The 25,802-nt window shown below is 44.5% G+C and overlaps 1 protein-coding gene across 1 annotated transcript in view; it reads left to right on the forward strand.

Moving 5' to 3' along the window:
• The window catches only part of OBSCN (obscurin, cytoskeletal calmodulin and titin-interacting RhoGEF), a 636,219-nt gene that overhangs the window by 562,489 nt on the left and 47,928 nt on the right, over positions 1-25,802 (forward strand). Inside the window, exons 99-101 of the mRNA XM_073561015.1 lie at positions 7,063-7,140; positions 14,270-14,442; positions 17,629-17,655. Of these exons, the coding sequence (XP_073417116.1) occupies positions 7,063-7,140; positions 14,270-14,442; positions 17,629-17,655 (278 nt within the window). The remainder of the gene's footprint in view (positions 1-7,062; positions 7,141-14,269; positions 14,443-17,628; positions 17,656-25,802) is intronic.

The raw sequence follows: 25,802 nt of genomic DNA on the forward strand, positions 1-25,802 counted from the left end.
TTCATTAGTAACCAGCGCACTGATGCAGGAAGCTGGTAACTAACGTACACATCGGGTATCTAATGGACGTGCGCCCCTAGATACCCGATGTGTATGTTCGTTACCTGCTCCCTGCATCAGCGTTCTGGTAACTAAGGTACACATCGGGTATCTAAGGGACGCACGTCCCTTGGATACCCGATGTGTACGGTAGTTACCAGCAGATCGCTGGTCTCCCGCCTGTCACACGCAGCGATGCGTGCTGGCCAGCGGGAGACCAGCGACCAAAAAAAGTCCTGGGCTTTCCTGCCGATCAGGGGTCCGGTCGCTGATCGCTGTCACACACAGCGATCTCGCTGGTGAGATCGCTGTTGTGTCACAAAACTTGTGACTCAGCAGTGAGATCGCTAGCGAGATCGCTATGTGTGACGAGGCCCTAAGTGGTTGTAGTTGTTGTAATGTTCTGTTGTAGGTGTGCATTTATCTCCTTGCCGCTCAGACAAAGGCCGCTCAGACAAAGGCCGCTCAGCTAACGGCCGCTCAGGTAATGGACGCTCAGATAACGGCCGCTCAGGTAACGGCCGCTCAGGTAATGGCCGCTCAGACAGCGGCCGCTCAGGTAATGGCCGCTCAGACAACGGCCTCTCAGGTAACGGCCTCTCAGGTAACGGCCTCTCAGGTAACGGCCGCTCTGTATCTCCATAATTGATCACACAGAACAGACCCAATGTTGGACATTTCTCCATTTCATTTGATCCTACAAAGTACTGACTCAGGGGCTGAATACTAATGCAACTCGCAATTGCCAGATTTATCATTTTTAAATAATTATAAAACCTTGTATCATTGGAGAAAGTTTCACAAAGTCAACTATCACTGCAGCCCTCCACCAGTCGGGCCTTTATGGCAGAGTGACCCGATGGAAGCCTCTCCTCAGTGCCAGACATATGAAAAACCGCATAGATTTTGCTAAAAAAACACATGAAGGACTCCCAGACTATGAGAAATAAGATTCTCTGGTCTGATGAGACAAAGATAGAACTTTTTGGTGTTAATTCTAAGTGGTATGTGTGGAGAAAACCAGTCACTGCTCATCACCTGCCCAATACAATCCCAACAGTGAAACATGGTGGTGGCAGCATCATGCTATGGGGGTGTTTTTCAACTGCAGGGACAGGACGACTGGTTGCCATTGAAGGAAACATGAATACGGCCAAGTACAGAGGTATACTGGATGAAAACCTCTTCCAGAGTGCTCTGGACCTCAGACTTGGCCGAAAGTTCACCTTCCAACAAAACAAAGCAGTGGCTTCAGAACAACTCTGTGACCATTCTTGACTGGCCCAGCCAGAGCCCTGATCTAAACCCAGTTGAGCATGTCTGGAGAGACCTGAAAATGGCTGTCCACCAACGTTCACCATCCAACCTGATGGAACTGGGGAGGATCTGCAAAGAAGAATGGCCGAGGATCCCCAAATCCAGGGGCGAAAAACTTGTTGCATCATTCCCAAGAAGACTCATGGCTGTACTAGCTCAAAAGGTGCTTATATTCAATACTGATCGAAGTCTCTGAATACTTATGACCATGTGATATTTCAGTTTTCTTTTTTAATAAATCTGCAAAAATTTCTACATTTCTGTTTTTTTTCCAGTCAAGATGGGGGGTGCAGAGAGCACATTAATGAGAAAAAATGAACTTCTTTGAATTTACCAAATGGCTGCAATGAAACAGAGTCAAAAATTTAAAGGGGTCTGAATACTTTCCGTACCAACTGTATTGCAGTGCCCGTACTCTGCTCATGCTCCGGGCTCAGCTGTGCTGTCAGTGATCACATAGTGCGGTGTCCGTGCTCTGTACATGCTCCGGGCTCTGCTGTGCTGTCAGTGATCACACAGTGTGGTGTCTGTGCTCTGCACATGCTCCGGGCTCTGCTGTGCTGTCAGTGATCACATAGTGCGGTGTCCATGCTCTGCACATGCTCCGGGCTCAGCTGTGCTGTCATTGATCACACAGTGCGGTGTCCGTGCTCTGCACATGCTCCGGGCTCAGCTGTGCTGTCAGTGATCACATAGTGCGGTGTCTGTGCTCTGCACATGCTCCAGGCTCAGCTGTGATGTCAGTGATCACATAGTGTGGTGTCTGTGCTCTGCATATGCTCCAGGCTCAGCTGTGCTGTCAGTGATCACATAGTGTGGTGTCTGTGCTCTGGACATGCTCCGGGCTCGGTTGTGCTGTCAGTGATAACACAGTGTGGTGTCTTCTCTGCACATGCTCTGGGCTCAGCTGTGCTGTCAGTGATCACATAGTGCGGTGTCCGTGCTCTGTACATGCTCCGGGCTCAGCTGTGCTGTCAGTGATCACATAGTGGTGTCTGTGCTCTGCACATGCTTCAGGCTCAGCTGTGCTGTCAGTGATCACATAGTGCGGTGTCCGTGCTCTGCACATGCTCTGGGCTCAGCTGTGCTGTCATTGATCACATAGTGCGGTGTCCGTGCTCTGCACATGCTCCGGGATCAGCTGTGCTGTCAGTGATCACATAGTGCGGTGTCCGTGCTCTGCACATGCTCCAGGCTCAGCTGTGCTGTCAGTGATCAAGTAGTGCGGTGTCCGTGCTCTGCACATGCTCCGGGCTCAGCTGTGCTGTCAGTGATCACATAGTGCGGTGTCCATGCTCTGCACATGCTCCGGGCTCAGCTGTGCTGTCAGTGATCACATAGTGCGGTGTCCATGCTCTGCACATGCTCCGGGCTCAGCTGTGCTGTCATTGATCACATAGTGCAGTGTCCGTGCTCTGCACATGCTCCGGGATCAGCTGTGCTGTCAGTGATCACATAGTGCGGTGTCCGTGCTCTGCACATGCTTCAGGCTCAGCTGTGCTGTCAGTGATCACATAGTGCGGTGTCCGTGCTCTGTACATGCTCCGGGCTCAGCTGTGCTGTCAGTGATCACATAGTGTGGTGTCTGTGCTCTGCACATGCTCCAGGCTCACCTGTGCTGTCAGTGATCACATAGTGCGGTGTCTGTGCTCTGTACATGCTCCAAGCTCAGCTGTGCTGTCAGTGATCACATAGTGTGGTGTATGTGCTCTGTACATGCTCCGGGCTCAGCTGTGCTGTCAGTGATCACATAGTGGTGTCCGTGCTCTGTACATGCTTCGGGGTCAGCTGTGCTGTCAGTGAGCACATAGTGTGGTGTATGTGCTCTGTACATGCTCCAAGCTCAGCTGTGCTGTCAGTGATCACATAGTGTGGTGTCCGTGCTCTGTACATGCTCCGGGCTCAGCTGTGCTGTCAGTAATCACATAGTGTGGTGTCCGTGCTCTGCACATGCTTCGGGCTCAGCTGTGCTGTCAGTGATCACATAGTGTGGTGTCCGTGCTCTGCACATGCTTCGGGCTCAGCTGTGCTGTCAGTGATCACACAGTGTTGTGTCTGTGCTCTGCACATGCTCCGGGCTCGGCTGTGCTGTCAGTGATCACACAGTGTGGTGTCTGCTCTGCACATGCTCCAGGCTCAGCTGTGCTGTCAGTGATCACATAGTGTGGTGTCTGTGCTCTGCACATGCTCCAGGCTCACCTGTGCTGTCAGTGATCACATAGTGCGGTGTCTGTGCTCTGTACATGCTCCAAGCTCAGCTGTGCTGTCAGTGATCACATAGTGGTGTCCGTGCTCTGTACATGCTTCGGGGTCAGCTGTGCTGTCAGTGAGCACATAGTGTGGTGTATGTGCTCTGTACATGCTCCAAGCTCAGCTGTGCTGTCAGTGATCACATAGTGTGGTGTCCGTGCTGTGTACATGCTCCGGGCTCAGCTGTGCTGTCAGTAATCACATAGTGTGGTGTCCGTGCTCTGCACATGCTTCGGGCTCAGCTGTGCTGTCAGTGATCACATAGTGTGGTGTCCGTGCTCTGCACATGCTTCGGGCTCAGCTGTGCTGTCAGTGATCACATAGTGCGGTGTCTGTGCTCTGTACATGCTCCGGGCTCAGCTGTGCTGTCAGTGATCACATAGTGCGGTGTCTGTGCTCTGTACATGCTCCGGCCTCAGCTGTGCTGTCAGTGATCACATACATTGTCTAGAAGAAGTCTTCATACCCTGTAAACGTTTCCACATTTTTTCTCGTCACACCAACAAATTTGAATTTATTTTATTATGATACAACACAAAGTAACAAGTATTTGTGACGTGAAAAGGTAATTGTGACAACTCAGCATTTTATCTTAATTATCCAGACATCTAATTTCAGTAAGCCAGGACTGTTATCTATATGTTGACTTTGGAATATATATTCTTCCTTCTTATGAGTTAAATTGATATTTGTAAATTGATGAATGGGTTTTTTTTTACCTCTTATATCAGCTCCTACACTTTATTGTATTGTTATCTTTGCGAAACAGGGATACAGGGTCACGAGCAATGATATTTGGTGATATCTGGATTACACATTATACAAGACCGTGCAGTTTGACTTGAAAACATTGATAAACAAAATAATCAACCAATGTGAGTTAATCTCATCACCCCTTCTTCTTGATCTGTGAATAATTATCACTTGAATAACAGTTGTGACCTATAAAAAGGGCATATGCCTCTGATAAAACATATATCCAAGACATCCAAAGAACCAGAGACTCTTTACGAAACCACAGCCAGGAACACTACAGGATAGCTGCCAGATCATGGATGTCAGCTAGAGGACCACGCCCCAAGCTGAAAGAATACAGATCTGCTCCATTGACCACCACAGAACCCATGGATACGTTTGGGGTAGTCAGGATGTGGACCCACTATTCACCTGAGCCCCATGGAAACGTTTGGGAAAGCAAGGAATGGGATCCACGGGTCAGCTGGCTCCATGGAGACATTCAGAAAACCCAGTTTGTGATCCACTGATCACCTGGCCTTGTATCTCAATGGACTGCCAGATTCCTAAGGCTACTTTCAGATTTGCGTTCGGAGGCGCAGCGCAGGGCCGCCGCTAAGCTCTGCCCCCGGCCGCTCCTCCTCTGATCGCATGATGCTGCATGCGATCAGCGTACCCTATAGTTAGCGTTGGGTATGCTGGTCGTGCACTGGTACACTTTTTCCAGCGCTTGTGCCCTTTTATCGCTGTGCCAAACACAAAAACGCGCCGTGTTGCATTTTTATGCGCTCAGCGCAGCACCAAAAGGGCGCAAGCGCCGGCAGAAGTGTACCAGCGCACGACCAGCATACCCAACGCTGACCATAGAGTACGCTGATCGCATGCAGCGCGTCATGCGATCAGAGGAGGAGCTGACCGGTGGAGGCGCGGCCAGGGGCGGAGCTTAGTGGGGGCTCTGCGCTGCGCATCCGAACGCAAATCTGAAAGTAGCCTTAGCTTGTCATTACCTCCTCTCTGTTCATGACACTGGTGGGGTAGTCGGCCTTAGACGATCTGAAGTCATAGTTATCCTGGTGAGTCAGCAGAAGGGTGAGACTCTGTAATGTGGCTGTTTTTTTTTGTTCAGTAATGTATTGCCGCACTGTTTTGCCCTCACCACATGTTGTTTGAGTAGTGTTATGCCCATGGTAAAAGGAGAGCGGGCGTTCAATGGGATGAGCTCTTGTCCATGCGGTTTCTGCTAGCGGAACAGGGCACCCGCTGACCCCCATGTCTCCACCAAAATGATAAAAGGTTAACTAATTAGTAAAATAATCTAAATCCGAACATTGTGAGGTGCATTTATATTCAGTCCCCTGAATAGGACCACCTTTCTCTGCAGTTATTGCTGCAGTCTTTTGGGGTCTATTTCTCCACCTTTCTCTCCAGTTTTTTGGAGTCTGTCTCTCCAGCTTTGCTCATCTATAGGTGACATTTTGCCCCTTTTTCCTTGCACACTCACTCTTGCTTTGTGAGATTGGATGGAGATGTCTGTGATCAGCAATTTTCACGTCTTGTCACATACTTTATAACCTAACCCTACTTTACTCTTCTCCATAACTTTATCCCTGACTTGTCTGGTGAGCTCCTTGGTTTTCATGATGCTGTTTGATCCTTAATGCTCTCACTTAATCCTCTGAGACCTTCACAGAACAACTGTACTTATAGTGAGAAGAAATCACACCCAGGGGGACGCAATGTACTAATTATGTGTGACTTCTAGGGGCAATTGGTCACTCAGAATTTTTTTAGGGGCGTCAGACTACAAGGGGATGTATACAAATGCACCTCACAATGTTCAAATTTATAATTTGAAAATAATTAGAAAATTTCATAGAATGGGAAAACCCCAATAAAATACATTTACGTTTGTGAGTGTAAAAAATGTGGAAATGTTCACGGGGTGTGAAAACTTTTTCAAGGCACTGTTGTCTGGTGTCCATGTTCTGCACATGCTCCAGGCTCAGCTATGATTTCCAGGCCCTCAGCTACTCATTGTACTGAATACTTTATCCTTGCACTGTTCTCTTTGTCGAGTTGTGTGGCGCCATATTGGATCCTGGCGCTGCCCTTAGAATCTGACCATGTCTGTTGTACCGTTGTATGTAGTGGCCATGTTGGAGTGGGAAATGGCCGAGCTCTGCATGGGATATATAAACTTGTAAGGGGATTTGCAGATTGCTCTGATCTCTCAGTAGTAAAATGTGAACAAAGCAAGAGGAATTACAAATCTAATTCCCTGAATATTAACATATTATAATTATTATGTTATTTCTAAACCAGTGGTGCATGCCGCGTTCGATCTAAGGTTCCTCCGACATCACTCGCCCATGGAATATATTCATAGAGGACGCTGAGTCCCATCACCTCTTCTTTATTATTATGAGCAGTTGGGACCCTGACGAAGGTCTTAAATGACCGAAATATCTGTTTTGTACTATCTGTGAACTGCATTAAAAATTGATCTACTCATCATCCAGTTTTGAGTGCCAAGCTCACTCCACTTACTACCGTTTGGGCCCCTACTTGAGCACCAAGTACAGTAGTGCCACGGTTTACTGTTTCAGTAACCGCATCTCAGATGCCCTAGGGGTGGAATCGGTACGCTACCTTATAATTCTGCACACGGTGTGTGATATCTGTTACTTCCAATCATGGAGTATCTGATGGATGTTTCTACAGGTGAAGATTTACATCCGGCAGCTGCTTGAGGCCGTCGCTTATCTCCATGACAAGAACATCCTGCACTTGGACATCAAGGTGGGTGCAGCAGAGTATTACACCACCCTGGGCTGAGGGGTTATAATGGCAGCTGAGGGTATCTGTCATAGAGGAAAATTTAAATCCATAAGACTTATCCAAAGAGGGGCCATTCACCTTCCCTGTCCCTCACAAAGAACATCAGGGACAAAGAGCTGACACTTTGGACATACAGTTGTGTGAAAGTCTTCACCCCCTTTCTGATTTTCTATTCTTCTGCATGTTTGTCACACTTAAATGTTTCCAATCACCAATTAAATGTAAATATTAGACAAAGATAAGACAAATAATCACACAAGGCAGTTTATAAGTGAAAGTCTTTATTAATAATGGAAAAAGAAATCCAAACCTACAGGACCTGCGTGAGACAGTGATTGCCCCCTAAAACATAAATTGACTGTGGTCTATCACATCTTTGTGAAGCCGAGTTCAGATTACAGGCCTGATTACTGTCACACCTTTTCTCAATCAAGAAATCGCTTAAATAGGAGCTGCCTGGCAACGTGAGGTAGACCGCATGGTCCTCAAAAGCTAGACATCATGCCGTGATCCAGGTAAATTCTGGAATACATGAGAAATAAAGTAATTGATCTTCAATTTAAAGAAAGCCCAAATGAACGGCACCAAAGCTCTCATCCACCAGCAACAAGTCGAGGCTCAATCAAAGGCACACAGTGTGCAAAAAACACTGCCGGGACGAACGGTGCTCAGCATCAGAACAGACATGTTGAATTTAAACAAGAAGGAAAGCGAGGCGGCGCTCCCCCCGATGTGCAGTGTTTCTTTATTCAACCATTAAAGGTCACACAATAAAGGACGGGCAGGGACCATGAGGCATGCGGGGAGAAAGACGGACGACAGCCGTATCGCGCACACAGACGCTTCAGCAGCTCCAGGTGGGGAATTACCTGATGTCACTTCCTTAGATAGGTCTATGACTGACAACAGGGGAACAGTTACAACAACATGAATGGACATTTCCAATTATAAACAAGTCACATCATCTGTATGCTGACTGCAGGAACAATCACAAGGAGTGTATGAAGATCCTTACCAACCATTCTTTTCTCTCTTTACAAAAAAATCGACAGCTCCAACCTATCATTCCGTCCTGAAGGAGCCTGCGCTTTAGATCTAATTATCCATCTGACTTCGTGCCTCATTAACCATTTATTATGATCACCACCTTGGGGTGGAAATTTTACCATTTCTAAACCAGCGAAGTGTAATAATTCCGGGTTGGATTTGTGTTTTTCTTGCCTATGTTTTATTAAGCGCAAAGACCCTTTTTCTGTACTAATCGAATGATGATGTTCACGGAATCTTGGTGCAAGTGGTCTAATCGTTTTTCCTATGTAAAAAAATAAACAAGGACCAAACAGAACATATCCCACAAATGTAATTCTACAAGAAATAGAATCTTTGACTCTGAACGGGGCCGATGTTTAGGGGATTGGAAGTCCTATGTAAGTGACAGGAATTACAGTTACCGCATTTGAAGTTCCCTTTTGGTGAATTTTTTTGTAACCAGTTTTTATCAAGAGGTAACAACCGATTCTGAACTATAAGATCGGCGATATTATTACTGCGTTTATATGCAAATCGCGGAGCCATAGTACAGATTTCCTGCAAACCTTTATCAGAGCGCAGAACATGCCAGTGTCTTCTGATGGCTGTGTGTGACCCTATCAATGGAACGATGTTTAAAGCTAAAGAAAAATCTCTTTTGTGGATTTATTTCACTATGTATTTGCTTTTTGTGGCGTTTAGTGACCCTCTGTAATAAATCGCTTTGAGATACAGCTTTAACCCGTTCATGAGCTTCGTTCAGAACACCAGCGGGATAACCTCTCCTCAACAATCGTGGTTTTAATTCCTCAATTTGTTTATTACAGATATCGTCGTTATCGTTCAGCTTCCTTAATCTAACCATCTGACTAAAGGTACTGTCACACTTAGCGATGCACCAGCGATCCCGACCAGTGATATGACGCGGTCAGGATCGCTGGTGCATCGCTAAGTGGTCGCTAGTGAGCTGCCACACAGGCAGATCTCACCAGCGACATCGCAGGGGTCGCTACTTACCTGTCACACCAGGCGATCCTGCGTCCTCCCGCCCGGCTCCACGCGTCGCTCGTCTCTCCACAGGAAGCTGACGACGAGAAACGGTCCTGGACGTTCTCGCGCGATCAGCGATAACCAGCGGGGAAGCCGGTCGGAGGTATCAGACATAGCGATATCGCTAGCAATATCGCTATAACATCACAAAAACCAGTGACGTTATAGCGATATTGCTAGAGATATCGCTTAGTGTGACAGGCCCTTAAAAGGAAGCCCTTCCTTAGTGTGCACGGGATGTACACTATTAAAGTGTGAGAGTGAATGAGTCGCGGTTGGCTTTCTATGTGTCCTGGTGATCATATTACCATCGACAATATCGAGTTTTACATCCTAAAATTCTATATATTTTTTGTCCAAAGCAGGAGGTAAATCGCATTTTGTCCACATTGATTTTGTTTAGATATTTAACGAAATTATCAAAATCATTCTGAGAACCGTCCCACATGATGAAAATATCATCCACAAATCTCAGGAAGATGCGGATGTGTTTTAAAAAAGGATTGGAAATATTTGTAATATATTTTTCTTCAAATGCTGCTAGAAACAAATTATCAAAAACACATGCTACGGGCGTCCCCATAGCGGTACCGGTTTTCTGAAGATCCCATTGGTTCAGACATTTAAATGCATTATGGGATAATACAAAGTCCAGTCCATCTAAAATAAACGCAATCCAATCAGAACTCTTGTCAGAATTCATCAGCATTTTTTGAATAGCTTCAATAGCATTTTTTGGAGGAATCCGTGTATAAAGGTTCACTACATCGATTGTGGTTAAAGAAGAACTTGACTGCCAATCAAAGTTTTTTAAAATGGAGATAAAATCCCCGAATCTTTTATGGAGGAAGGAATCTGAGAAAGTAATGGTTTAAGGAGCCCGTCTACATATTGTGACAACGGCTCTGTCAATGAATTAATGCCCGATATTATGGGGCGACCCGGGGGTTGCGTGATAGACTTAGAATCTTTGGAATGCTGTAGCAATCAGCAATCTCTGGGAAATCAGGCATCGGATTTTCAGCTCTCTTTTTTGATAAAACGCCATTTTCAACATTTTTTCTCAAAAAAGTTCTCAGTTTGTTTTTTAATCTTTCTGTCGGATTCCAATCCAAAGGGACATAGGTCGATCTATCCTCCAATTGGGACAAGGCTTCCTTGATGTAATAATCCCTGTCTAGAATGACAATATTTCCTCCTTTATCCGCTTTGCGGATCATTACATCATCCCACTTTTGTATATCACGTGAAGCCTTCAGCTCCTTATCCAGCAAATTTTTTCTCAGTGTATCATAATAGACCGCTTCCACATCTTTTTATTACTAAATCCTGAAATAAATCGATGACATTACTGGGAGAAATTGGGGGCATGTCATTAGATTTTACCCCTCCTGTAAAAGGTTCTACAGAGATGAAAGGATTGGTGTTGCTCACTGACTCGTTAAGGGCATGTCACACTAAGTGATATCGCTGTCTGATACTTGCCTCCGACCGCTCCCCCGCTGGTTATCGCTGATCGCGCGAGAACGTCCTGGACCGTTTCTCGTCGTCAGCTTCCTGCGGCGCTTCCTGCTGTGACGACGAGCGACGCGTGGAGCCGGGCGGGAGGACGCAGGATCGCCTCGTCTGACAGGTAAGTAGCGATCCCCGTCTCCAGCGATGTCGCTGGTGAGATCTGCCTGTGTGGCAGCTCACTAGCGACCACTTAGCGATGAACCAGCGATCCTGACCGCGTCATATCACTGGTCGGGATCGCTGGTGAGTCGCTAGGTGTAACGGTACCCTTACTTATTTTATTATAGCAGGGTTTTTTTCATTTTGTCTTTTGTAGGTTTTGTCTGCTTTTTGGCCATGTGAACATGCGTTTATATGCTGCATGTGTACCAACTCAATCCAAGCTCAATTTTTGTGTTTTAACCACAATTGATGTAGTGAACCTTTATACACGGATTCCTCCAAAAAATGCTATTGAAGCTATTCAAAAAATGCTGATGAATTCTGACAAGAGTTCTGATTGGATTGGGTTTATTTTAGATGGACTGGACTTTGTATTATCCCATAATGCATTTAAATGTCTGAACCAATGGGATCTTCAGAAAACCGGTACCGCTATGGGGACGCCCGCAGCATGTGGTTTTGCTAATTTGTTTCTAGCAGCATTTGAAGAAAAATATATTACAAATATTTCCAATCCTTTTTTAAAACACCTCCGCATCTTCCTGAGATTTGTGGATGATATTTTCATCATGTGGGACGGTTCTCAGAATGATTTTGATAATTTCGCTAAATATCTAAACGAAATCAATGTGGACAACGTGCGATTCACCTCCTGCTTTGGACAAAAATATATAGAATTTTTGGATGTAAAACTCGATATTGTCGATGGTAATATGATCACCAGGACACATAGAAAGCCAACCGCGACTCATTCACTCTCACACTTTAATAGTGCACATCCCGTGCACACTAAGGAAGGGCTTCCTTGTAGCCAGATGGTTAGAATAAGGAAGCTGAACGATAACGACGATATCTGTAATAAAGAAATTGAGGAATTAAAACCACGAGTGTTGAGGAGAGGTTATCCCGCTGGTGTTCTGAACAAAGCTCATGAACGGGTTAAAGCTGTATCTCAAAGCGATTTATTAAAGAGGGTCACTAAACGCCACAAAAAGCAAATACATAGCGAGATAAATCCACAGAAGAGATTTTTCTTCCGCTTTAAGCATCGTTTCATTGATAGGGTCACACACAGCCATCAGGAGAAACTGGCATGTTCTGCGCTCTGATAAAGGTTTGCAGGAAATCTGTACTATGGCTCCGCGATTTGCATATAAACGCACTAATAATATCGCCGATCTTATAGTTCAGAATCGGTTGTTACCTCTTGATAAAAACTGGTTACAAAAAAATTCACCAAAAGGGAACTTCAAATGCGGTAACTGTAATTCCTGTCACTTACATAGGACTTCCAATCCCCTAAACATCGGCCCCGTTCAGAGTCAAAGATTCTATTTCTTGTAGAATTACATTTGTGGGATATGTTCTGTTTGGTCCTTGTTTATTTTTTTACATAGGAAAAACGATTAGAGCACTGGCACCAAGATTCCGTGAACATCATCATTCGATTAGTACAGGAAAAGGGTCTTTGCGCTTAATAAAACATAGGCAAGAAAAACACAAATCCAACCCGGAATTATTACACTTCGCTGGTTTAGAAATGGTAAAACTTCCACCCCAAGGTGGTGATCATAATAAATGGTTGATGAGGCACGAAGCCAGATGGATAATTACATCCAAAGCGCAGGGTCCTTCAGGACGGAATGATAGGTTGGAGCTGTCGATTTTTTTGTAAAGAGAGAAAGAAAAAAATTTTTTGAGAAAGGAAATTTTTTGTAAAAAATTCCTTTTGTAAAAAAAAATTTCTGCAAAGAAGAGAATTGTTTGTAAGGATCTTATACACTCCTTTAAAAAAAAAAAATTCTTGTTGTGATTGTTCCTGCAGTCAGCATAAAGATGATGTGACTTGTTTATAATTGGAAATGTCCATTCATGTTGTTGTAACTGTTCCCCTGTTGTCAGTCATAGACCTATCTAAGGAAGTGACATCAGGTAATTCCTCACCTGGAGCTGCTGAAGCGTCTGTGTGCGCGATACGGCTGTCGTCCGTCTTTCTCCCCGCATGCCTCATGGTCCCTGCCCGTCGTTGATTGTGTGACCGTTAATGGCTGAATAAAGAAGCACTGCACATCGGGGGGAGCGCCGCCTCGCTTTCCTTCTTGTTTAAAGTAACTGATCTATCTGTCTGACATGTTGGACATATAGGGAAGAGGGAGCCAGTTCTAGCTAGGTGAGAAAAAGCAATTAAGACTAGTTAGGATAGGAAGAGCTAACCATTCCAGCCGCTTTAGAAGCAGAGGAGTCCCTGCAGTGTACAGGTGATATAACAGGGAAGGACTTTTGGGGAATACAGGTCTCAGAAGAGTGTGCACGTCCATTCACACAGCACAGATGGTAAGCAGTCCGGCTCACGGGTCCAGATAGGAATATTTAGGTTTGTATCCATTCAGTTAGATACAGAAGGGACAGACGTGATGCATTAACCCACATCCCTGTAGAGCCGCTAAAATCCCTCCAATAGAATCACGCGCTGATAGATGGTGCGAATCGGGTCACCTTTGGTCTCTATGTAAAGATAAAAACACCATAGAAAATATGACGTCAGTATCTAAGATCTGTGACCTTTACAGACAAAGATATCTTGGGAGTTAGGGATTTTATAAAATCCTGAAGGAATGAGAACATCCAACACATCTGCCCCACATGAAATTATCAAGGGCAGGTGCTAATGAAAAGCCATTGCCAACTGTGATCTGGGCCCAGCAGCAGAAGATACGTTCTGGTGTTGGCTACACCCTCATTTCAGTGAAGTTTTCTCCACCGTAGTGCCTCCCGTCACTAAGCTCTGAGACATTTCCTTGACCAGTGCTTCATACGTTTCTTTTGTTGATCCTCTTTATTTTATGTAACTGTATATACTGTATTGTTTTGTCCCTTTTGTAGAAACTTTTGTTTTTATGAACTCTCTCTATCATCCTGGCTAAAATATAAAATGTAATATCCCTTGTTCTATAAACCGCACCCCTGAAGCCATACGCTACCTGTAACGGGTGTCCAATCGGCCTGTAAAGCGACTGGTGGTGGCAGCTAGTGATCTTTCCTGGGTTATTGTGGAGTTAGCATATTTATTGCATGCATTGGTATCGGATGTGTATATGCCATACGCTCACTGTGCATTTCCCAAGATCCGACCTAGTAGTTGAAACAGCTGCCACCTCCTTTGTTAATCGTCAGTCAATTGCATAATTGTCCTAAAGATAGGGGGCAGCAGAGGGCTGTTTGATAAAAAAGGTAACAGCATGGTGGATCTGCGCACCAGCACCCCTCAGCCACCGACTGGACTGTGATCTTTGACAATATACGAAGCAGCTGATACTCATTACTGTCTCCTCAGCCGTCAAACATACTGTTGGTTCACTCAGATCAACATGACATCAAACTCTGCGACTTTGGATTTGCTCAGAAGATAAATCCTTCTGAATTTCAGTACAGCAGATATGGATCTCCAGAGTTTGTGGCGCCAGAAATCGCTTCTCAGGCTCCAGTGTGTAAAGCCTCCGATATCTGGTGACTATAATCAATAACTTATGTGATATGTGATAAATGACGTCTGTGATATCAGCTACATGTGATAGATGATGTCTGTGATATCAGTGATATGTGATAGATGAGGTGTGATATCAGTGATATGTGATAGATGAAGTCTGTGATATGAGTGATATGTGATAGATGATGTCTGTGATATCAGTGATATGTGATAGATGAGGTGTGATATCAGTGATATGTGATAGATGAAGTCTGTGATATGAGTGATATGTGATAGATGATGTCTGTGATATCAGTGATATGTGATAGATGAAGTCTGTAATATCAGTTACATGTGATAGATGATGTCTGTGATATCAGTGATATGTGATAGATGAGGTGTGATATCAGTGATATGTGATAGATGAAGTCTGTGATATGAGTGATATGTGATAGATGACGTCTGTGATATCAGTGATATGTGATAGATGAAGTCTGTAATATCAGTTACATGTGATAGATGATGTCTGTGATATCAGTGATAGATGATGTCTGTGATATCAGTGATATGTGATAGATGATGTCTGTGATATCAGTGATATGTGATAGATGATGTCTGTAATATCAGTTACATGTGATAGATGACGTCTGTGATATCAGTGATATGTGATAGATGATGTCTGTGATATCAGTGATATGATAGATGACGTCTGTGATATCAGTGATATGTGATAGATGACGTCTGTGATATCAGTGGTATGTGATAGATGATGTCTGTGATATCAGTGATATGTGATAGATGACGTCTGTGATATCAGTAATATGTGATAGATGATGTCTGTGATATCAGTGATATGTGATAGTTGACGTCTGTGATATCAGTTACATGTGATAGATGACGTCTGTGATAGCAGTCATGTGATAGAGGATGTGTGATATCAGTGATATGTGATAATGTGTGTGATATCAGATATGTGATGATGTATATGATGACTTGTGATCAGTGATATGTGATTGATGTCTGTGATATCAGTAATATGTGATAGATGATGTCTGTGATATCAGTGGTATGTGATAGATGACGTCTGTGATATCAGTGATATGTGATAGATGACTTGAGATATCAGTGATGTGATAGATGATATCTGTGATATCAGTCATATGTAATAGATGACATCTGTGATATCAGTGATATGTGATAGATGACGTCTGATATCAGTGATACGTGATAGATGATGTCTGTGATATCAGTCATATGTGACAGATGACGTCTGAGATATCAGTGATACGTGATAGATGATGTCTGTGATATCAGTTATATGTGATAGATGACGTGTGATATCAGCCATATGTGATAGATGATGTGTGATATGTGATAGATGGCGTGTGATATGTGATAGATGATGTTTGTGATATCAGAGATATATGATAGATGATGTCTGTGATATCAGTGATATGTGATAGATGAAGTCTGTGATATCAGTGATATATGATAGATGACGTCTGTTATATCAGTGATATGTGATAGATGACGCGTGATATAAGTGATATGTGATAGATGATGTGTGTGATATCAGTGATATGTGATAGATGACGTGTGATATCAGTGATATGTAATAGATGACGTCTGAGATATCAGTGATATGTGATAGATGATGTCTGTGATATGTGATCGATGATGTATGTGATGACGTGTGATATTATTGATATGTGAAAAATGATGTCTGTGATATCAGTGATGTGATAGATGACGTCTGTGATATCAGTGATACGTGATAGATGACATCTGTGATATCAGTGATATGTAATAGATGATGGCTGAGATATCAATGATATGTGATAGATGACGTCTGAGATATCAGTGATACGTGTTAGATGATGTCTGTGATATCAGTTATATGTGATAGATGATGTCTGTGATATCAGTGATACGTGATAGATGATGTCTGTGATATCAGTCATATGTAATAGATGACGTCTGTGATAGCAGTCATATGTGATAGATGACGTCTGTGATATCAGTCATATGTGATAGATGACGTGTGATATCAGTGATATGTGATAGATGATGGGTATGATATCAGTGATATGTGATAGATGACGTGTGATATCAGTGATATGTGATAGATGATGGGTGTGATATCAGTCATATGTGATAGATGATGTGTGATATCAGTGATATGTGATAGATGATGGGTGTGATATCAGTGATATGTGATAGATGACGTGTGATATCAGTGATATGTGATAGATGATGTCTGTGATATCAGTGATATGTGATAGATGACGTCTGTGATATCAGTGATACGTGATAGATGACATCTGTGATATCAGTGATATGTAATAGATGACGTCTGAGATATCAATGGTATGTGATAGATGACGTCTGAGATATCAGTGATACGTGATAGATGATGTCTGTGATATCAGTTATATGTGATAGCTGACGTCTGTGATATCTGATACGTGATAGATGATGTCTGTGATATCAGTCATATGTAATAGATGACGTCTGTGATAGCAGTCATACGTGATAGATGACGACTGTGATATCAGTCATATGTGAGAGATGACGTGTGATATCAGTGATATGTGATAGATGATGTCTGTGCTATCAGTCTTATGTGATAGATGACGTCTGAGATATCAGTGATATGTGATAGATGATGTCTGTGATATAAGTTATATGTGATAGATGACATGTGATATCAGCCATATGTGATAGATGACGTGTGATATCAGTGATACGTGATAGATGATGTCTGTGATATCAGTGATATGTGATAGATGAAGTTTGTGATATCAGTGATATGTGATAGATGACGTGTGATATCAGTGATATGTGATTGATGATGTCTGTGATATCAGTGATATGTGATAGATGACGTGTGATATCAGTGATATGTGATAGATGACGTGTGATATCAGTGATATGTGATAGATGATGTCTGTGATATCAGTGATATGTGATAGATGAGGTGAGATATCAGCCATGTGATAGATGATATGTGATATCAGTGATATGTGATAGATGATGTCTGTGATATCAGTGATATGTGATAGATGATGTCTGTGATATCAGTGATATGTGATAGATGATGTCTGTGATATGTGATAGATCATGTCTGTGATATGTGATAGATCATGTCTGTGATATCAGTGATATGTGACAGGTGACGTATGTGATATCAATGAATCTGGACTGAACTGGTGTCATTACATTTTTAGGCCGGTTGGAGTGATCTGCTACTTGTGGTGAGTATATACTTATGAAAATATTGGGTAGTTAATAGACTAATACTGACAATTGCTGTGATTAGAGAGCGGCAGATACAGGTACGAGGAAGCTCCTCAAAGATACAAAAAAGGCTGAACATGTGTTGTACTCTAGTCACATCCAGAGATGCAGTAAGGCACCTCTAAAATGTTGGCACCTACTGATGTGTGGATGATGCAGGCCCCTGAAATTCTCAGTCTATATGGTTAGCATTGAGTTTACTCCAAGTGTGCTATATCATGTCTCTTCTTTATGTTGCACAGTGTGGTCAGCTCCTCCTTTCCCCCTTTCGCTGGTCGCTCACTTTCTTGCCTCTACTCTCTTTTACACACTCTGATGAGCGCCTCTTTTCCTCCTCTCAGTGGTCGCTCACTTTCTTGCCTTTTCTCTGTTTTGCACACTCTGATCAGCACCTCTTTGCCCCCTTTTGCTGGTCGCTCACTTTCTTGCATTTTCTCTGTTTTGCACACTCTGATCAGCACCTCTTTGCCCCTTTTGCTGGTCGCTCACTTTCTTGCATTTTCTCTGTTTTGCACACTCTGATCAGTGCCTCGTTGCCTTCCCCCACTGGTCGCTCAGTTTCTTGCCTATTCTCTGTTTTGCACACTCTGATCAGCGCCTCTTTGCCTCCTCTCACTGGTCGCTCACTTTCTTGCCTTTTCTCTGTTTTGCACACTCTGATCAGTACCTCTTTGCCCCCTTTTGCTGGTTGCTCACTTTCTTGCCTTTTCTCTGTTTTGCACACTCTGATCAGCGCCTCGTTGCCTTCCCCCCCACTGGTCGCTCAGTTTCTTGCCTTTTCTCTGTTTTGCACACTCTGATCAGCGCCTCTTTGCCTCCTCTCGCTGGTCGCTCACTTTCTTGCCTTTTCTCTGTTTTGCACACTCTGATCAGCACCTCTTTGCCCCCTTTTGCTGGTTGCTCACTTTCTTGCCTTTTCTCTGTTTTGCACACTCTGATCAGTGCCTCTTTGCCTTCCCCCGCTGGTCGCTCACTTTCTTGCCTTTTCGCTGTTTTGCACAGGGCTGTGGAGTCGGAGTCGTGGAGTCGGTGCTCATTTTGGTGGAGTCGGAGTTGGAGTCGGTATAAAATGGACCGACTCCTAAAATATATAATAAATTGGGTACAGTAGTTCAGTGCAGAATGTGCTCAATATTTTTTCATAGGAATTTGGGAAAGTTATGAAATGTCCTATAAATGACTGTTCTATTCCTGATCTAAGGCTACATTCACACACAGCGTTTTTGCTGTGTTTTTTGAGGATACGTTTTTCAGTTGCGATCAGCTTTTTAAAAAACCGCATCACCTGGAAGGTTTTTGAGCTCATAGATAATGTTTTCAATAGCAAAAGCAGATTAGAAATCTGCTCTATCTATGTATCCCTTTATCCATATCTGTCTATCCATATCATATCTCTACCAAAAAGAATGAAAACCGGGTAGCACACAGAGTAACACTCCTTTTTTTTAGCACCAGTCAGGTACACCTCATAGCTGCCCAAAAGGACGCCCAGGACAGGCATTGCTCGTCTTTAGTAACACATCAACATCAATTGATCGTTGGAATAAATAGACTGCATTCACCACATCTTAAGGTGCAGGCTTTATTTTCAAGTGTAGGGGTGTGCAGTATGAGGTTCTGCAGCAGCTGAGGTGTGCAGTATGAAATTCTGCGGAACAGTATGAGATTCTGCACCCCCCCCAGGTTTGATCCTGGCTACGCCCATAGTGTGAATGTAGCCTGAGGATCTAGGCTTTATCTTAGCCAAGATAAGTCATAGTGTGTGTATGTGTGTATGTGTGTGTGTGTATATATATATATATATATATATATATATATATACACACACACACACACATACAGTATATATAATATATATATACACAGTACAGACCAAAAGTTTGGACACACCTTCTCAATCAAAGCGTTTTCTTTATTTTCATGATTATGAAAATTGTAGATTCACTCTGAAGGCATCAAAACTATGAATTATCACATGTGGAATTATATAATTAACAAAAAAGTGTGAAACAGCTGAAAATACTGTTTGTCTTATATTCTAGGTTCTTCACAGTAGCCACCTTTTGCTTTGATTTCTGCTTTGCACACTCTTGGCATTCTCTTGATGAGCTTCAAGAGGTAGTCACCGGAAATGGCTTTCACTTCACAGGTGTGCCCTGTCAGGTTTAATAAGTGGGATTTCTTGCCTTATAAATGAGGTTGGGACCATCAGGTGTGTTGTGCAGAAGTCTGGTGGATACACAGCTGATAGTCCTACTGAATAGACTGTTAGAATTTGTATTATGGCAAGAAAAATGCAGCTGAGTAAAGAAAAACGAGTGGCCATCATTACTTTAAGAAATGAAGGTCAGTCAGTCCGAAAAATTGGGAAAACTTTGAAAGTGTCCCCAAGTGCATTGGCAAAAACCATCAAGCGCTACAAAGAAACTGGCTCACATGAGGACCGGCCCAGGAAAGGAAGACCAAGAGTCACCTCTGCTGCGGAGGATAAGTTCATCCGAGTCACCAACCTCAGAAATCGCAGGTTAATAACAGCTCAGATTAGAGACCAGGTCAATGCCACACAGAGTTCTAGCAGCAGGCACATCTCTACAACAACTGTTAAGAGGAGACTTTGTGCAGAAGGCCTTCATGGTAAAATAGCTGCTAGGAAACCACTGCTAAGGACAGGCCACAAGCAGAAGAGACTTGTTTGGGCTAGAGAATACAAGGAATGGACATTAGACCAGTGGAAATCTGTGCTTTGGTCTGATGAGTCCAAATTTGAGATCTTTGGTTCCAACCACCATGTCTTTGTGCGACGCAGAAAAGGTGAACGGATGGACTCTACATGCCTGGTTCCTACCGTGAAGCATGGAGGAGGAGGTGTGATGGTGTGGGGGGGGCTTTGCTGGTGACACTGTTGGGGAGTTATTCAAAATTGAAGGCATACTGAACCAGCATGGCTACCACAGCATCTTGCAGCGGCATGCTATTCCACCCGGTTTGTGTTTAGTTGGACCATCATTTATTTTTCAACAGGACAATGACCTCAAACACACCTCCAGGCTGTGTAAGGGCTATTTGACCAAGAAGGAGAGTGATGGGGTGCTACGCCAGATGACCTGGCCTCCACAGTCACCAGACCTGAACCCAATCAAGATGGTTTTGGGGTGAGCTGCACCGCAGAGTGAAGGCAAAAGGGCCAACAAGTGCTAAGCATCTCTGGGAACTCCTTCAAGACTGTTGGAAGACCATTTCCGGTGACTACCTCTTGAAGCTCATCAAGAGAATGCCAAGACTGTGTGCAAAGCAGTAATCAAAGAAAAAGGTGGCTACTTTGAAGAACCTACAATATAAGACACAGTATTTTCAGTTGTTTCACACTTTTTTGTTAATTTTATAATTCCACATGTTAATTCATAGTTTTGATGCCTTCAGGGTGAATCTACAATTTTCATAGTCAAGAAAATAAAGAAAACTCTTTGAATGAGAAGGTGTGTCCAAACTTTAGTCTGTACCGTATGTGTGTAATCGATATTATACAGTGTATTACATATTTACAATTTATTACAGTTCTTTGTGTTCTAAAGTTGTATTCCAATAAATAGATATTATGTTCTATCTAAATATCTTGATTATTGTATCATAGAAATGATTAAATGTCTGATGTTCACATTGTACTACAATACATTTTTCACCTAAATATAAGCAATATATGTGGGAGTCGGAGTCGTGGAGTCGCAGTCGGAGTCGGTATAAGGGAAATTGAGGAGTCGGAGTCACAGGTTTGGCTTACCGACTCCACAGCCCTGGTTTTGCACAGTCTGGTCAGCGCCTCTTTGCCCCCTTTTGCTGGTCACTCACTTTCTTGCCTTTTCTCTGTTTTGCACACTCTGATCAGCGCCTCTTTGCCTTCCCCCACTGGTCGCTCAGTTCCTTGCCTTTTCTCTGTTTTGCACACTCTGATCAGCGCCTCTTTGCCCCCTTTTGCAGGTCACTCACTTTCTTGCCTTTTCTCTGTTTTGCACACTCTGATCAGTGCCTCTTTGCCTTCCCTCGCTGGTCGCTCACTTTCTTGCCTTTTCTCTGTTTTGCACAGTGATCAGCGCCTCTTTGCGTTCCCCCGCTGGTCACTCACTTTCTTGCCTTTTCTCTGTTTTGCACACTCTGATCAGTGCCTCTTTGCCCCCTTTTGCTGGTCACTCATTTTCTTGCCTTTTCTCTATTTTACACACTCTGATCAGCGCCTCTTTGCCCCATTTTGCTGGTCGCTCACGTTCTTACCTTTTCTCTGTTTTGCACAGTGATCAGCACCTCTTTGCCTTCCCCCACTGGTCACTCACTTTCTTGCCTTTTCTCTGTTTTGCACACTCTGATCAGCGCCTCTTTGCCCCCTTTTGCTGGTCACTCACTTTCTTGCCTTTTCTCTGTTTTGCACACTCTGATCAGCGCCTCTTTGCCTTCCCCCGCTGGTCACTCACTTTCTTGCCTTTTCTCTGTTTTGCACAATCTGATCAGCGCCTCTTTGCCCCCTTTTGCTGGTCACTCACTTTCTTGCCTTTTCTCTGTTTTGCACACCCTGATCAGCGCCTCTTTGCCTTCCCCCGCTGGTCGCTCAGTTTCTTGACTTTTCTCTGTTTTGCACGCTCTGATCAGCGCCTCTTTGCCTTCCCCCGCTGGTCGCTCAGTTTCTTGCCTTTTCTCTGTTTTGCACAATCTGATCAGCATCTCTTTGCCCCCTTTTGCTGGTCGCTCACTCTCTTACCTTTTCTCTGTTTTGCACACTGATCAGCGCTTCTTTGCCTTCCCCCGCTGGTCACTCACTTTCTTGCCTTTTCTCTGTTTTGCACACTCTGATCAGCGCCTCTTTGCCCCCTTTTACTGGTCACTCACTTTCTTGCCTTTTCTCTGTTTTGCACACTCTGATCGGCGTCTCTTTGCCTTCCCCCGCTGGTCGCTCAGTTTCTTGCCTTTTCTCTGTTTTCAACAGTCTGATCAGCGCCTCTTTGTTTTCCCTCGCTGGTGGCTCAGTTTCTTGCCTTTTCTCTGTTTTGCACACTCTGATCAGCATCCTTTGCCTTCCCTCGCTGGTCACTCACTTTCTTGCCTTTTCTCTGTTTTGCACACTCAGATCAGCACCTCTTTGCCCCCTTTTGCTGGTCGCTCACTTTCTTGCCTTTTCTCTGTTTTGCACACTCTGATCAGCGCCTCTTTGCTTCCCTCGCTGGTCGCTCACTTTCTTGGCTTTTCTCTGTTTTGCACACTCTGATCAGCGTCTGTTTGCCCCCTTTTGCTGGTCGCTCACTTTCTTACCTTTTCTCTGTTTTGCACAGTGATCAGCGCCTCTTTGCCTTCCCCCGCTGGTCACTCGCTTTCTTGACTTTTCTCTGTTTTGCACACTCTGATCAGCGCCTCTTTGCCCCCTTTTGCTGGTCACTCACTTTCTTGCCTTTTCTCTATTTTGCACACTCTGATCAGCGCCTCTTTGCCCCATTTTGCTGGTCACTCACTTTCATGTCTTTTCTCTGTTTTGCACACTCTGATCAGCGCCTCGTTGCCTTCCCCTGCTGGTCACTCACTTTCTTGCCTTTTCTCTGTTTTGCACACTCTGATCAGCACCTCTTTGCCTTCCCCCGCTGGTCACTCAGTTTCTTGCCTTTTCTCTGTTTTGCACACTCTGATCAGCGTCTCTTTGTCCCCTTTTGCTGGTCGCTGACTCTCTTACCTTTTCTCTGTTTTGCACACTGATCAGCGCCTCTTTGCCTTCCCCCGCTGGTCACTCACTTTCTTGCCTTTTCTCTGTTTTGCACACTCTGATCAGCGCCTCTTTGCCCCCTTTTACTGATCACTCACTTTCTTGCCTTTTCTCTGTTTTGCACACTCTGATCAGCGCCTCTTTGTTTTCCCTCGCTGGTCGCTCAGTTTCTTGCCTTTTCTCTGTTTTGCACACTCTGATCAGCATCCTTTGCCTTCCCTCTCTGGTCACTCACTTTCTTGCCTTTTCTCTGTTTTGCACACTCTGATCAGCGCCTCTTTGCCCCCTTTTGCTGGTCGCTCACTTTCTTGCCTTTTCTGTTTTGCACACTCTGATCAGCGCCTCTTTGCCTTCCCTCGCTGGTCCCTCACTTTCTTGCCTTTTCTCTGTTTTGCACACTCTGATCAGCGTCTCTTTGCCCCCTTTTGCTGGTCGCTTACTTTCTTACCTTTTCTCTGTTTTGCACACTGATCAGCGCCTCTTTGCCTTCCCCCGCTGGTCACTCACTGTCTTGCCTTTTCTCTGTTTTGCACACTCTGATCAGCGCCTCTTTGCCCCCTTTTTCTGTTCGCTCACTTTCTTGCCTTTTCTCTGTTTTGCACACTCTGATCAGCGCCTCTTTGCCCCCTTTTGCTGATCACTCACTTTCTTGCCTTTTCTGTTTTGCACACTCTGATCAGCGCCTCTTTGCCCCCTTTTTCTGTTCGCTCACTTTCTTGCCTTTTCTGTTTTGCACACTCTGATCAGCGCCTCTTTGGCTTCCCCCGCTGGTCGCTCAGTTTCTTTCCTTTTCTCTGTTTTGCACACTCTGATCAACATCCTTTGCCTTCCCTCGCTGGTCATTCACTTTCTTGCCTTTTCTCTGTTTTGCACACTCTGATCAGCGCCTCTTTGCCCCCTTTTTCTGGTCACTCACTTTCTTGCCTTTTCTCTGCTTTGCACACTCTGATCAGCGCCTCTTTGCCCCCTTTTTCTGGTCACTCACTTTCTTGCCTTTTCTCTGTTTTGCACACTCTGATCAGCGCCTCTTTGCCCCCTTTTTCTGGTCACTCACTTCCTTGCCTTTTCTCTGCTTTGCACACTCTGATCAGCGCCTCTTTGCCCCCTTTTTCTGGTCACTCACTTTCTTGCCTTTTCTCTGTTTTGCACACTCTGATCAGCGCCTCTTTGCCCCCTTTTTCTGGTCGCTCACTTTCTTGCCTTTTCTCTGTTTTGCACACTCTGATCAGCGCCTCTTTGCCCCCTTTTTCTGGTCGCTCACTTTCTTGCCTTTTCTCTGTTTTGCACACTCTGATCAGCGCCTCTTTGCCCCCTTTTTCTGGTCACTCACTTTCTTGCCTTTTCTCTATTTTGCACACTCTGATCAGCGCCTCTTTGCCCCATTTTGCTGGTCACTCACTTTCATGCCTTTTCTCTGTTTTGCACACTCTGATCAGCGCCTCTTTGCCTTCCCCCGCTGGTCGCTCAGTTTCTTGCATTTTCTCTGTTTTGCACACTCTGATCAGCGTCTCTTTGTCCCCTTTTGCTGGTCGCTGACTCTCTTACCTTTTCTCTGTTTTGCACACTGATCAGCGCCTCTTTGCCTTCCCCCGCTGGTCACTCACTTTCTTGCCTTTTCTCTGTTTTGCACACTCTGATCAGCGCCTCTTTGCCCCCTTTTACTGATCACTCACTTTCTTGCCTTTTCTCTGTTTTGCACACTCTGATCAGCGCCTCTTTGCCTTCCCCTGCTGGTCGCTCACTTTCTTGCCTTTTCTGTTTTGCACACTCTGATCAGCGCCTCTTTGCCTTCCCTCGTTGGTCGCTCACTTTCTTGCCTTTTCTCTGTTTTGCACACTCTGATCAGCTTCTCTTTGCCCCCTTTTGCTGGTCGCTTACTTTCTTACCTTTTATCTGTTTTGCACACTGATCAGCGCCTCTATGCCTTCCCCCGCTGGTCACTCACTGTCTTGCCTTTTCTCTGTTTTGCACACTCTGATCAGCGCCTCTTTGCCCCCTTTTTCTGTTCGCTCACTTTCTTGCCTTTTCTGTTTTGCACACTCTGATCAGCGCCTCGTTGCCTTCCCCCGCTGGTCACTCACTTTCTTGCCTTTTCTCTGTTGTGCACACTCTGATCAGCGCCTTTTTGCCTTCCCCCGCTGGTCGCTCAGTTTTTTTCCTTTTCTCTGTTTTGCACACTCTGATCAATATCCTTTGCCTTCCCTCGCTGGTCACTCACTTTCTTGCTTTTTCTGTTTTGCACACTCTGATCAGCGCCTCTTTGCCCCCTTTTTCTGGTCGCTCACTTTCTTGCCTTTTCTCTGTTTTGCACACTCTGATCAGTGCCTCTTTGCCCCCTTTTTCTGGTCACTCACTTTTTTGCCTTTT

The sequence above is a fragment of the Dendrobates tinctorius genome, unplaced genomic scaffold, assembly GCF_039654945.1.
Source record: "Dendrobates tinctorius isolate UK_male_01 unplaced genomic scaffold, ASM3965494v1 ptg000311l, whole genome shotgun sequence".
In the NCBI taxonomy this organism is placed as follows: Eukaryota; Metazoa; Chordata; class Amphibia; order Anura; family Dendrobatidae; genus Dendrobates; species Dendrobates tinctorius.